Source organism: Lycorma delicatula, chromosome 3, assembly GCF_047948215.1.
Source record: "Lycorma delicatula isolate Av1 chromosome 3, ASM4794821v1, whole genome shotgun sequence".
In the NCBI taxonomy this organism is placed as follows: domain Eukaryota; kingdom Metazoa; phylum Arthropoda; class Insecta; order Hemiptera; family Fulgoridae; genus Lycorma; species Lycorma delicatula.
In genome coordinates this window covers 46,192,755-46,207,145 of record NC_134457.1, presented here as the reverse complement: position 1 = coordinate 46,207,145, position 14,391 = coordinate 46,192,755, and the positions used below count along the sequence as shown (strand labels likewise).

Genomic DNA, 14,391 nt, shown 5'->3' with positions numbered 1-14,391 from the left:
TGTCTATTACAACGCCGTCTTGGGTCGAGAGAGCCGACAGAAGAATGTCCTTTTTCCGCTTGTGTCCGAGAACCCTATAAACAACACCCCAGGGGTCTCTATTCCTTTGCTCTTGGACAAAAGAGCGCCAGGAATTCCGCTTGGAAGACCTAATACTATGGAAGTACTCGGTCCTCCGCAAACAGGACTGCACGCCGATCAGGATCACGCACACGCTGTGTGGCTCTCCTGAGCCGGCCCACAGCCAGTTTTACAGCAGTTAAGTCACGAGTCCACCAACCAGCTACTCTCTCTCGACCCGTGCTCCGGGGGATAGAAAGCTCGGCGGCTTCAACCACCGCCGAGGAAAAAGACTCTGCCAGGTCGTCTAAGGGTACATCGTCCAAGGTGCGGGTGTAAGCCCGCATCTTGGCCGCAAGGGTATGAGAAAACTTGGGCCAATCCGCCCGCCTGTGCAGGAAGCGTCCCTGCTGAAGAGGAACGTCCGCCCTGTAGACATTGCGCAGCCTACCCAGCCAATCAAAAACTATCAGTCGATGATCGCTTTCGCAATCATCGACTACTGACCAGTTAAGAACCCTACCAGGGATGTCCTTACCCATGGTCACATCGATATTGGTGCCACCAAAGGCCCCCCGCAATCCAACTGCACCGGCGAAGGTTGGCAACTCGCCGGCTGCATTAAAAACATCAAAGTGATGCTGCGCAATGAAGCCTTCCAGAAGTTCACCGCTGTTATCCGAGATCCCACTGTGCCAAAGAAGCGATTTGGCGTTCGCATCAACTCCTATAAGAATAGGATAGCCCGCTACCAGCCTAATTATATTATCCCATCTTTCCAAATGAAGTTCAGTGGGATCCCTGTACTGAAAGTACGAACTAATAACAACCAAGTCTACACCATCCACAGCAAGCTTGACAACGACATGATGCGTGTCAGAGGCCTGCCGTATGAAGACACTGTCTAATGACTTCCTGCACAGCACGGCGGATTTACTGTTACCAACATAGAACTTGTTCCAGCCCGAAAAACCTGGCAGATCACCCTTAATCACGTAAGGGTGCTGAAGAAGGACTACATCGAGGCTCCAGTGTTCGACAACTTCACCTAACTCTACTTGGACCGCGTAGGCACCCTGGGCATTAAGCTGACCGAATCTAACCATCAAGAGAGTTGAAATAAATCTCAACTGCTCTCAAATAACAACCGCACTCCCTGCTGGAAACTGAGTGCCTACTGTTCTTGCGCAACCTTTTACAGTTGACACAACTCGGAGCCTCTTTCTTAAGCGGACAGTCGTCGCGTTTGTGGCCCTCATCACCACAGTGCGCGCAGACCGACGCGTATCTACAGAACTTGGCCATATGGCCATAGCGACAACACTTTAAGCAACGCTGCACGTCAAGGTATTCCTTGACGCGGCAGGATGCGAATCCAGAAAAATTCGTCCCTCGGACACGAACCTCTGGAAGAGACCAGCCCCTAACTCGAATACCCCATGATACCTTGGGGCATCACGCTTCCCGGTCTTGAAGACCAACCTACACTCACTTTTGAACGTCGCCTCGTCCAAGTTGGTATTCTGCTCTCAAATGAGAGACAGAACCTCCTGGTCCGGCAGGCTACGCTCAATGTCATATATTATGACACGGGGCCTTCTCAGTCGCTTGGGGTCTACCTTGGCCTCAAGCTTCTTTACCGCGGGAGACTCCGTGATGACTCGGACAGTCTCCTTGTTGTCAGCAACCACAACTAAACCTTTGCTGGTCTCTTTAATATCCCTGATACGCAGCTCCTTCCGGTCACTGCGAAGAGCGACCTGGAAGTCGCGTTTCAACTCCGTGCTCGTGGTCTTCGAGCCCTCAGCCTTGTTAATAAAGATCACCTCGGGTTTCCTAGCCACCTTGCTAGCTTCCCGCTTATTCTTCAACACATCGGCGTACACATCGGGGCCTGCACTATTTTTGGGGCAGGAGCCTTGACCTCCTTGGGCCTGGAGGCCAGGGACTCGAACCCCTCGGACAAAGCTGCTACCGCGGACTTCACTATCCGCGGCAGCATGTTTTTCTTAGCTCCATGGCTGACGGCACCCGGGAGTGTCAAGAACTCAATAAGGTGATCCAGATCATCCTGGACCCCCTTAGCTAACTGGGCAGAACTGCCGGGTCTGCCCCTTGCCTTACGGAAACCATCTACTGCCGGCGGTGTCTTAGCTCGGACGGGTGCTCCCGTGTCCATCGCGCTCGACTCGTCGCTGGACGAGGAGGAGGACGGCACGGGTTCCGGCTTACGCTTCCGCCTGGACTTCTTAACCTCCTGAAAACCTGTCATGACCGAAGATCCCCTATCGGCCTGACTCACTAAAGATCTCGCTGTCTTACTATCCATACTTTGGGCAAGCCCACTGTGTGACGACTGCCCGCAGCGAGTACGGGCAGTTGGAGACCCTTACGTTCTCCTGTCACTCTTTGTGCCTCTTGGCTGCTGCTGGATCGATTGATCGCAATACGATTCGTACGACGAAAAACCACAAATTACTGCCCTCGCTCTGAAAAGAGCGCAGAAGGACTAAAGGCTCGGCCTGTTCTGTTACGGGGGTTAACGACCAGCAGTCGTTGCCACCTTTCAGCCCCGATGAGGCGGACACGCGTCGCAGAAAACTTTCTCCTTTCACTCCCGCAACAAAGCGAAAAAAGATGAGTCTAATATACCTCGTGCTAACTGTGGCAGCAATCCTCAATCGGCTGACTTGATACCACTGGAAGGTCCACACTCGACCAGCAGTCAAAACACCAAATGTAGACAAAACCACAGTACTCTGGACGCACTAAAGGAGACCAGAGTATTTATTCTGCAATGTAACAGCAAGAGACATCATTAGGCACCATTAACGGAGTGCCCATGGCTTTGTCGCACCAAGGTGACTCCCAGATGCTCAGAAGGCACTCAGCCACGAGCCTATCTGACCCGGCGGCACCCTCCAACATCTCCTTCCCTTATGAGACTCTTCTGCAGCATACAACAGTTTTGCCACTGCCTTCCTAGTGAAATTTTTCACAGCTCTCCAGTCCATCTCACCTTCCAACAGGATCCCTTTGTTTCATTTGGCGTAAACATATGGTCACGACCCAGCACATCTAACATTTCCAAGTGATCCTGCATGAAAGGTGGGCACCAGAAATATACATGCTATGGGGTTTCTTCTTCCTTGCACTCTCGACAAATGTCTGAGAAGTTCAAGTTGAACCTATACAGATATGATCTATAGCCGCCATGACCTGCCAGGAACTGTATCCCAGCAAGCCATGCACCCTCTCACACTATCCCTTCAAATCACCAATGAGGTGATGTGTCCACCGACCCCTCACGCTTTGGTCCCATCTCTCTTGCCATAATACCATGAGCTCACCTGTTGCTGTTTTAATTGCCAGTTTCCTGTCTACAGGCTGCAAATCCCCCAGTTCACTTACTCTTCCGTTGCAGCAATACCAAGTATATTGGGTATACATCCAGCCAGCACTTTTGCCACAGCTGATACAGTTCTGTACGCTGATAAAACCCACATACAGTACCTCCTGTGGAGGGACTTCAGTTTCCCACTGTATTTTTGGTATCTAGCTACTCTCAACCACAACTTGACTCCATACAGGAGAGAGGAATAAACAACTTTGACCAGCAACCTCCTTCTGTGTTGCTGAGGTTCACCTCTATTTGGCAAAAGGCTCACAGTCACCAGCAGCACCCTATCAGCCTTATCACTTGCCGCAATGGCATGAACTCCAAAACAGAGTCTGGTGTATATCCAGACTCCAAGATACTTAAGAGCAGATCTCATAGCAATCTTCTTACTTCCTAGTGCAAATGTCAAAGTAGGCCTTTTAGCAGTGGTGATTAGCACCACCACAGTTTTCTCCAGTGCTAACTCCAGCCCAGCATCCTCCATCCATGCCCTAATCACCAAATAAGAGTCATGTATCTTAGTGACAGCCTCCCTCCATGTGAGGGCATCAGTCTCCATTGCCAGGTCATCAGCATATTCATAAAGTTTGACTCCCTTGGGACGAGCAACCCGAACATGCCGTTGTTTGACAGGTTCCAGAGGGTCGGTCCAAGGACTGACCCCTGCCCCCCTGAGCCCATTCTGTATCTGGCATACCATCTTACATCCTGTAAGGTATAACTGGACTATCCTACACAGATATTCCAGGACACCATGAATCTCCAAGAAGTGCATAATGATAATGTGAGGAATGCTGTTAAATGCATCCTCACATCCAGTCACACCAGAACACAGATCCTGCCACCACGAGTTTTAATAATCCACCACCAGTTTAATAAGACAGTGAAGAACGTCTTGCACACTACAGCCACGGCATCCAGGACAGACCTTCCCTGCCAAATTGGCCTGCAGAGAGCCCCTCCTTGCCTCTTCCACCACCACCAAAATCTGCTGCTGGCTCATTTGTTCGTTTGGCTAACAAACTGATCATGGCAAGCTACCAGTATGAAGAGGGTAGTGCCAGTTCTCTCCCCGGCTTACGGAGCAGTACTAGCTGTTGCTTCTTCCCTAGTGTTGGAAAAATCTGTTCAGAAAGGCTTGTATTAAAAACTACCAAAAATATATATATGAATGTGTAGATCGCTGGAAATATTAACCAGTATTTCCTTGTAGGTCTCCATATTCATGTTAGGCAAGAGGTAGCATGGAAGGAAGTACACCTCGCCCACTCTCACACTCACATATCCAGTGCTCCTATGAACTTCTTGTATAGGCACCCAACCATAGTGCCACCCCACCATCTTCAGACACAATCCAGTCCACTCCAAGGCAAGAGATGTACGGCTCAAAGACAATACCCACTCCATATCCACTCCCGTGATGTGAAGTCCATATCCACTCCCGTGATGTGGACGTTTAGTAAGTTCCTTGCCAATCCAGAATGATTCACGTTAAGTATATTAACTCTCATTATTGGGTCAGGGGCTGCCTGGTCCTCCCCTGGCTTGTTTTATCGTTTTCCTTAATGTGCACAGTGCTGTCGCATGCTAAACACTTGGGGTCAGCCTACAATCAACTACACGATGTCCTTCCCTGCCACAGTTGAAGCAGGTGCCCACTTGATTCTCGCCCTTGCAATTTCTGGCAAGGTGCCCAGTCTCCAGACAGTGGAAGCATTGTTGTGGGGGATCAACAAGATCCTCTCTGCAGAATACCATAGCAAACCGTGTTCTACCCTTCTGTACTATGGAAGCAGCACACGGCGCCGGAAGGCGACATATTGCCACTCCTGTCCGTCCATAGCCTGACAACTCCTGCCCAGAGGCCGCAGACAGTCCCCATATAATGTCTTCGTGGAATATATCCTGTTCCAAGTCTCTTATATGGAGAGGAATGGTCCTAGTTTTCATGAGTAGTTTTCACACTACCTTCTTCAATTGTCGTGGAAATAGCCTGTCTGAAGGCTCCAGAGGTATCTTTTTCCTCCTTCACTCTCATCTCCATTTTATCCCCTTCCTTCCTAATGGATAAGATTTCAGTAGCTGCAGAGACAACCACCTCCGACCTGACTGTCTTAAGCAGGTCTGCATATGTTGAGCCTGTCTTAATCATGATAGTCTCTGTCTTATGCATGGATGCGTAGCAGCTAGTGTTTGCAGCACCTTACTTTCCTTCATGGCATAATATCAATGACTGCCATTGTATTAATGCCTCCTACACTTCTTTCTGGTATTCCAACTTGTGAATTACAGAATACCTTCTTCGGCCAGTTGTTTTTTATCAGTTCCGCTACCTGAGGACCCCATTGTCCAAGGCATCCACAAAAGGTAACCAGTAGCAACCACTGTCTGAGTAGCAGCCTCAGACATCTGTCTATTACAAGCACAAAGGGCGGTGTTCTTAGCCCAATTCCTCAGCTCTTTCACTGCAGTGCTAAGATCCACCTCAACATCCCTTATCGTCCTCTTGACATTCTTATCCATGTTTCTCCTAAGCTCTTTGAGCAGCTGCTCAAACCTCCTGACCAACTCCTCTACTTCCAGTGGAATCTCCTCTTCCTCCATACAGGACTGCCTGCATTGCATTTCAGCCTTTTACCCTTCCTGGTATTCGAAAAGGGTGTATGGGGATTACACTCGACCAAAGCTTCTGGAGTAGCTGCATTGGTGTTAGCCTGCATGGCCAGGGCCCCATTGTTTTCCTGCCATGAAATCAACGGCTCCATAGTAGTTTCCAACTCTTTCTCTGGAGTTTTCTCCATTATGGTGGGCAGGACTGGAATAATTTCACTGAATCTGTGATGTACATCTCTTCCTGCATCCAACAATACTCCACAAGCTAACTTTAAGGGAGGTCGGTGGGGTTAGGAAAATGTATCAGATTTGAGGGGTAAAAAAAAAATTTGGGAAGGTCCAGATTGTTGGAGAACTAGAAGGGGAAGGATAAGTAAGGAACGGTGTAGGAAATAAGAGGAAGGAAGTTTCCCCTTATAAACTAGTGCAGCACTTAGAATAATAAATGCTCACTCATCTGGTAAGTCTTTGTTTACGACCTAGAATATGAAGTAATGATGTCATACAAACTTCTCTAATGATTTAAAAAAATCTGATTTACATTTATAGGTTATAAATGCCTATATTACAATGTCTCTGAAGAGAAACACATACTAGAAAAAACGAAATTACAGGTGAATCTGTAATCTAAAACTCATAAAACTTTATAGGATGTTCACTAACTTTCCGCCAACAATCCATGATACTCAAAACAAAAATAATACACCAAAAACCTGAACAAAAAACAATATGAACGCAGAGCGAAAACATGTCTACTCACTATGAAATCCTCAACTTGACTTGGATTCAAAAGCCTGTGACAACTATAAACTGTGTGGATGTATATATTTTTCCTTACAATATTCCATACTGTCATCATCAGCATTTACTAGTTCATGGCCAGCCTACAAATTGTTTAGGATTTTGTAAGAAAGACTCCTGACATTTTCTTCAGACAGCCTCAGTCATCCTGTACTGTTCCCTTTGCAGGATTACAGTTACTTTTCTACAGAATACATGTCTAATTGTAACTATAAATTCATATTTAGCAACTGTTAAGTGGCAAAATGGGTATCAATTTGTGATCATACATGCAACTAAAGTTGTCTTTTTTCTTCAAATATTATAACAAACTAAAACCCTAATTTTTTTTTTTTTTTGTTAACCCAGTATTAATACAATTACTCTGATCACATAAAAAATAAATGTAAGTATTTAATTAAATGTAAAATTTAATTAATATTACAGTACTAGAGATTAATAAAAAGAAAAATAGAATGTGTATACCCAAAAAATTACTTATTTGAATATAATAATAGATCTCATTTCCAGTAATAAAATAAAGTTATTGCTTTGATAGTGTCGGAAAAATGTTTGAGCCAGTGCTAACTATTGCTTCTTATGATAGCCAGCTGCTCATTCAACTATCATAAATTTATGAAACAGGAAAATTAGAAAAGTTTAACTATAATGCAACAGTTTTCACAGATCCTTTAATTTGCTTTTTACACATGATCATCTGTTATTTACAATGGAATGTAAAAACAGGTTGTAAAGGTTTCTTGTAAATTTCCTCAGTGGTTAAAACCTTCTGCCATTTAGAAATAAATTAAAACCTAAACTTCACGTTTTAAAAATCTAACATTTATATTTATGATTGTACTAGTATGCCGATCAGCTTAATTGCTGTATGTAATAAAATATTAATTTTATATGCCATTTCGACCCTGTGAGTAAATTGGAAGTAATTTTAAAACTGGCCATACGCAAGAAATACTGGTAGAATAATAAGATTGTTTAGTACTTGTATATACCTCATAATATTTTATTTTATTTAATTTTAACATAATCTTTAATGGATATAGTCTTCCAGTATTTCAATTTGTTTTTGCTTAGCAAAGTGGAGAACTATGTGATAATTTTGATATCTTGTCACTTTTTTTCATCTCCTGTGTGTTTTTTCAAGTAATAAACTTTTCATCAGTTAAATAAATTTTAACAATCATTTCCAGAATTTTTCCCTAAGTTAATTTTTGAAGAAAATCGTTTTTTCATTCATGAGAAGGCATTCCTGGAACCTGAGTAGCATCTATAAAAATTCCTTAGTTGCTTTTACTATGGAGTGATATATATATATATATATATATATATATATATACATTAATCAGTAAGTGATTTTGTTCTTTTCCAAAAATTTTATTTTTAGTTTTAGTTTCAAAAATGTTAAAAACTCCACATTCCAAAACCATATCCTTTGTAGACCCTCTTATAGATCTTGAAGACTTCTTCCAGACCACAAAAAGTCCTGCTTTCCAAGTAAGCTAGCTAGCCTCCTCCTTTGTGAAATGATTGGTCATCTGTTGCATTTTTTACCATTTCATGAGGTTGGCAATCATTTGACTTGATTACTATAATAATGCCTACTGTTTGTTAATTTTTTTTTACTTTCATTTCAGGAGATGGACATAAAGAATCACTGAGACACAAAAAACTGTCTAAATGCAAAAAAAGTATGTTAAAGGCTGCTGCTCGTCATAAACCTATTAGAAGAAGAAAATCTTCAAAAAATAAAATAGATGAGGTAAGTGGTGAACTGTCTGATGATTCTATCGGTTCAGCAAGCGATCTTCGAGCTCGTGAGGATGAGGAAGAAGAGGAAGAAGATAGAAGAGATCGTGATGAAACAGAGACGATAAATGATAGTGTTCAGACTTGTGGATCTTCAGCATATCATGCTGAAACTGAAAGTATGGCAAGAGAAGAATCATTTATGAAGGTTCCAAAGATACCTGAAGTCCCAGAACGAGATGATTTACTTTTTGTTGGTCATTCTTATGGAGAAAAACCCTTGTTGGCCGATGATGAATTGGATACAGAAGAAGAAAATCCTTCATCACCTCCTTTGTTAATAAATATGGATGATAATGTTCTTTCAAAAGATGTCTTTGCTATGGCTCCATTTCAAAGACCAGAACATCGAAGAAAGCATAAAAAAGAACATATAGTACAGCCTGTTCAGCATTCTGATTCTCTTTTACAGATGTCTACTCCATCCCCTCCTCTTTTGGTCGCAATTTCCCCAGTTTTAGAAGGTTCATTGGTTGATTTAAGTCAGGAGAACACAAAACTAGAAATATTAACTGAATCTGTTGATGCAACATTTACAGACTTTGAATCCGAAAAACAGCACCCATTTCAGTCGTCTTATCATCAACAGAATGAACACATACCTGAAGTCAAAGATTTATTTGGTTCATCACCGTTCGATCGTGTTCCTAATTCTAACCCGTTCTCTCCAAGTTCTAGTGAAATTATTTCAACAAACGATGGGTTTTTTCATAGAACATCAATAGTTATCGGTTCTGATAAAAATAGTATTCCAGAAACGTCGACTTCTTCATCTGTATATAATTTCTGCGTGTCACCTTCGAATTGCAATAATGTATTTATATTGAATAGTTATTCAAACTTACCTTCAACCCAAACTAATTATGAAAATCAAGATTTATTTGGTTCTGTTCCTTTTACAATGCTACCTCAATCACAAGTTACTGTCGACATTCAACAGTTAAGTAATGTTGAGCCTTCATTTTTTCCTAGACCTACCAGTCTACCCGTTAGCAGTATTAATACTATAACTATGTCAACAACCATTATTACTAGCAGCAGTTCTACTTCTGCTATTACTACTTGTGTTTCTAAAATTCAAGATAGTCGTCAGGAAATTTCATCTACTACACAACTGACGGATACTCATTCGGATTGCTATGTTCAACCCGATTGTTCATCACCAGAGGCATTAATACTACCAACAACAGAATCTGATGATGCTTCTTCTAAACCTAAAAAAGAGCATTTTAAATCGCATAATTTATCCGATAAAAATAAATATACATTAATCGATGAAACACGACCTACAATTTTATCGACAAAACATAAATCGAGTAAAACATCTGGATCAAAGAAAATTGGGAAAGTATCAAAAAAAGTTGGAAAAATATCAGCTGCTGGATTTAGTAATATGAGTTTTGAAGATTTTCCTAGTGATCCTGATGATGGACAGGAACAAGGTAGCTTTGTTCCTTTTGAAGTGTTAAGAGATGAAAAATCAAGCACAGATAGCGAAAGAAAGTTTGGCTCTCTTAAACGTCGGAGTAACCCGTTTTCTTGAGTAAACAGCTCATTATATAAAGCTCTTTGATGAATCATTAATAAAAATAATTCAACTGTGCTTATATTTTTATTACGGATCTGTTTTTAAAATATATTTTAATATTTATTATATATTTAATACGATTAATTATATATAACAATTAGATCAGTCTGTATCAACTGTAGCGACAATATATAAGAAATGCCTACCTTTAATTGTATAAAATATATTATTTATATATGTATAGGGCAGCTTTTGTATTATAATTCAAAAACGTATAACTCTTAAAATGATATATTTTGTTACTTTAACCTCACTGTAACAAAATAAGATACTCTAAATTTGAAAAACCTATGAAATGATGTTATACGTTTAATTATTTTCATGTTATATTTTCTTCTTCTTTTTCATTCCAGTGTTAATCTATTGCCAAGTATTTATTTGTATAGTATTGTTAATATTAGTGTGTTAATTCTAATTTAGTGACTATTAATTTAGTCATTATAGCATAAGTATTAATTTATGTATTTATTATTTATATTAAAATTATTGCTATTTATTTTTATAATCTAATATACTTTTTATAAGCTTAGTTTGTGTACAACATAAAAAATTTTTAATCTGATGTTATATCACATTGATTTAATTTATTCTTATTTGGTCATTTTGTCTACAACATAAAAAAATTTTAATCTGATGTTACATTACTTTAATTTATATTTATTTGGTGGATGTTGCATGAAAGTTCAGTTATATGTACTGAAGGGGCAGTCGTTTTTTTTTGTTTTTTTTTTAGTAAACAGAAGAAGGAAGAAATTATTTGTGTATTATAAATATTTATTGCTTAAATTTTTATTTTTTGACAAACTGGTTTTTTTTTATAGAATTTTGACCAGTAAAATTCATATGTTATTGTACATTATACATTTTATTAACACTAAATTTTTACTTGTTTGTATGAAGTAAAGGAAGTATTGCAATCACGAAAAATGTCATATTTTAACAGAAATATTCATTTTGATCGTCCCTGAATCCATTTTGACTAGTTTCAGTGTGACATCTGTACGTACGTAATGTTTCTCGCATAACTTAAAAATGATTAGCTGTAGAATGTTGAAATTTTGGACTGTTGTGCATCTTTCCCTTTGTTTGAAATCGACTATTACTGCAGTTGAGAAAAAGTCCATAATCCAATGTTTCAAAATTGAAACCCCGTTTTATTTAGTGGTCTAACTATATACACATTTTTGGCCCAGTCGATTAGCCCAAAAATGTGTATATAGTTAGACCATTAAATAAAACGGGGTTTCAATTTTGAAACATTGGATTTTGGACTTTTCTTAACTGCAGTAATAAGCGCTCATTGAGAGTTTTTCAACAATGTAACATAAGTGGTACTTGTTTTCATTGGTTCCAGAGTTATAGTGGAATAAAATTTTAATTAATGAAATAATTGAATCTTACAAGGGGCAGGCACATCAGTTTGAATCCAACTTCATATATATATATATATATATATATATACACCTTCTTTTTTTTTAATATTAATAATTAATTATTAATCTTTGATTGTAAACAATTTTAACAATAAATAATAATTCAATAATAGCAATAAAAAAAATAAAATATATATATATATATATATATATATATATATATATATATATGAAAAAAGAAACAGAGTTATTAGTGAAATTAAATTTTTGTACTTTTCATTTTAATTCAAACATTTTTACAATCATAGGTTTATAATAAATCAATATATTTAAAAAAAAAAAATATATATATATATATATTGTCATTTTTCTGTGTAACTGTCCACTTTAAAAAATTGGAGGATCATATCTCACTTTCAAATGAAATAAGTGTATATGTAATTTAACAGGTGTACAAAGAAGTCATGTGGTATCCACTTCAGATTTTTAATTTTATTGTTGTTGCTCAAAAATTATTTCATTAAGAATAATAATAAATGAATGAATAATTTTAGTCATTACACAGATTATCATAAAAATTATTAGTGAGTTTTGTATATAATTACTATTTTTAATTAAATAGTTTTTCATCAGTAGCAGTATATTAAGCTATGTCCTTCATCAGTAGAATTTTTTATTTTATACAATACAAGGTAATTTTTGGTATCTGTTAATAATTTTTGGTATCTATTCTCTTTTAGCACTGATAAAGACTGATTAAATTTATATTAATCTTTGTCCAATATATTTTCACAAGTTTTTAGCACGAGCGGTGATTTTTTTATTTATTTGACCCTAATTTTTAAGGTATTGTATTATTGGAAGTAATAAACACATTTCATGTGAAGACAGATATAAAATACCCATGTCAGATAAATACATATATGTTGTGTTTACTTATATAAATAACTCAGTTATAAGAACATAATATAAAAGTATATAGACATAATAAGTTTTATATAAACTGTTTTTCAGTAAATATCTTGTTAATCTGTTCTTTCTCTTATTAAACATTTCAGTTATATGGTCTGGTACAGTTAGGTATACACCTCTAGTATTGTTTAGGGTATCACTTTTAGTCTTTTTAAATGTTTTTTTGACTTAAAGACTTCAGAAACTGACGTTTGAGAATTAATAATTATAGAAAATTAAGACATATTTTCCACAGCCAGTCTTGCAAAACATCAGTCATCAGTTTTTTAGATGTTTTAAAATTGCTCAGTGATACTCTCTACCTAATATCACTTTTTCTCTTTGTTTTACCATAATTTCCCTTTTTTAATTACATTTTTTCAAACATTCTATAAACCTATAATGAATGATGTAATTAAAAGCCAGTTTTTAATCAAAACAAATCTGAATTAGAATAATAAAAATAAAACATAAGCGGGAAAAAAAATTATAAAATTTTATCTTTACTGAAAATCTTAGTCAAAATTATTTAACAATTTTTTCATTGGCATTTCAAAAATAAGAATTGATTTTCAATTTGTCATTTTCTGAAGTAGAGAAACTGTAATTAGTCATATATCAGTTCTGATATAATTTGTCACCATAATTTTTATGTTATTAAGTGATAAAAAAATTTGTGAAACAAACTAAGAATAACAATATAATCTTAATAAAAGAAATTCAAGTTCTTTAGTGTCTAGGATTTTTATTTTTTCCAGTTAAAGAATCTTCTAGACATCAGCAAAAAGTATACTGTTTTGCTATTCACAATTTTACAATTCTATACAATATTGGTGAGCAAGTTGAAATTATTTTAAATGATGGTATTAATCAGATATTTTGTTTCTATGTATTTTAGGGTTCATTTTTTACAGCTTATTTTACAGCCTGGTTGCTGACAACTTCTTCTTATTTTGGAGATAATTCAACTTACTACTACTCTATCAGTAATAGGTTTTTCATAACATTTCAGTTTATTTATATTTTCTCTTAACCACTTACAAACATTTTTTTGCTTACAATTAAAGTACATCTTTGAAAATAGAAATAGCGTTGATGTAAACATTTCATTTGGCATGAGAGAGTTGAGACCTAGGCAAATACTTATTATGCTAGTCCCCACTCACCACGTGGTAAGCGAATTGCCTGTATCAGTACTGGAGTATTAAATGTTTGTCTGTATATTAATTGTTTTAAACAAACAGTCATGGTTTTGAATAAAAGGATGAAAGAGACATAAAGAAAACATCAAAATGTAGAGAAATTCTCTGACAATCCTACTGTTCAGTAAATTTTGATATGCTCTGCAGATTGAAGACAATATTCTATCTCTTGACATACATAACAGAAAACATCAATGTAGTATATGAAACAGGTTTAGTAATCTGTTGTTTTAAATTGTCTGTATTTCTTATTTTAATAGAAGACAATGTGTCTTTACGTAACTATATATATAGTTATATATATATATATATATATATATATATATATATATATATATACTATATATAGTTATTATATATTATATATAATATATAATATATATAATATAATATATATGTTATATATATATTATAGTATATAGTAAATGTATAGTAATATATATATATATATATATATATGTATATATATACTATATACTATAATATATATATAACATATATATTATATTATATATATTATATATTATATATAATATATAATAACTATATATAGTATATATATATATATATATATATAGTATATATATATATATATAT

At 37.0% G+C, this 14,391-nt stretch overlaps 1 protein-coding gene across 1 annotated transcript in view; it reads left to right on the top strand.

Annotated features, from left to right (window-relative positions):
* Positions 1-10,440, top strand: part of Nak (Numb-associated kinase) — a 150,304-nt gene extending 139,864 nt beyond the window's left edge. Inside the window, exon 15 of the mRNA XM_075359740.1 lies at positions 8,509-10,440. Coding sequence (XP_075215855.1) covers positions 8,509-10,223 — 1,715 coding nt within the window. The 3' untranslated portion in view covers positions 10,224-10,440. The remainder of the gene's footprint in view (positions 1-8,508) is intronic.
* Positions 10,441-14,391: the final 3,951 nt, after the last annotated feature.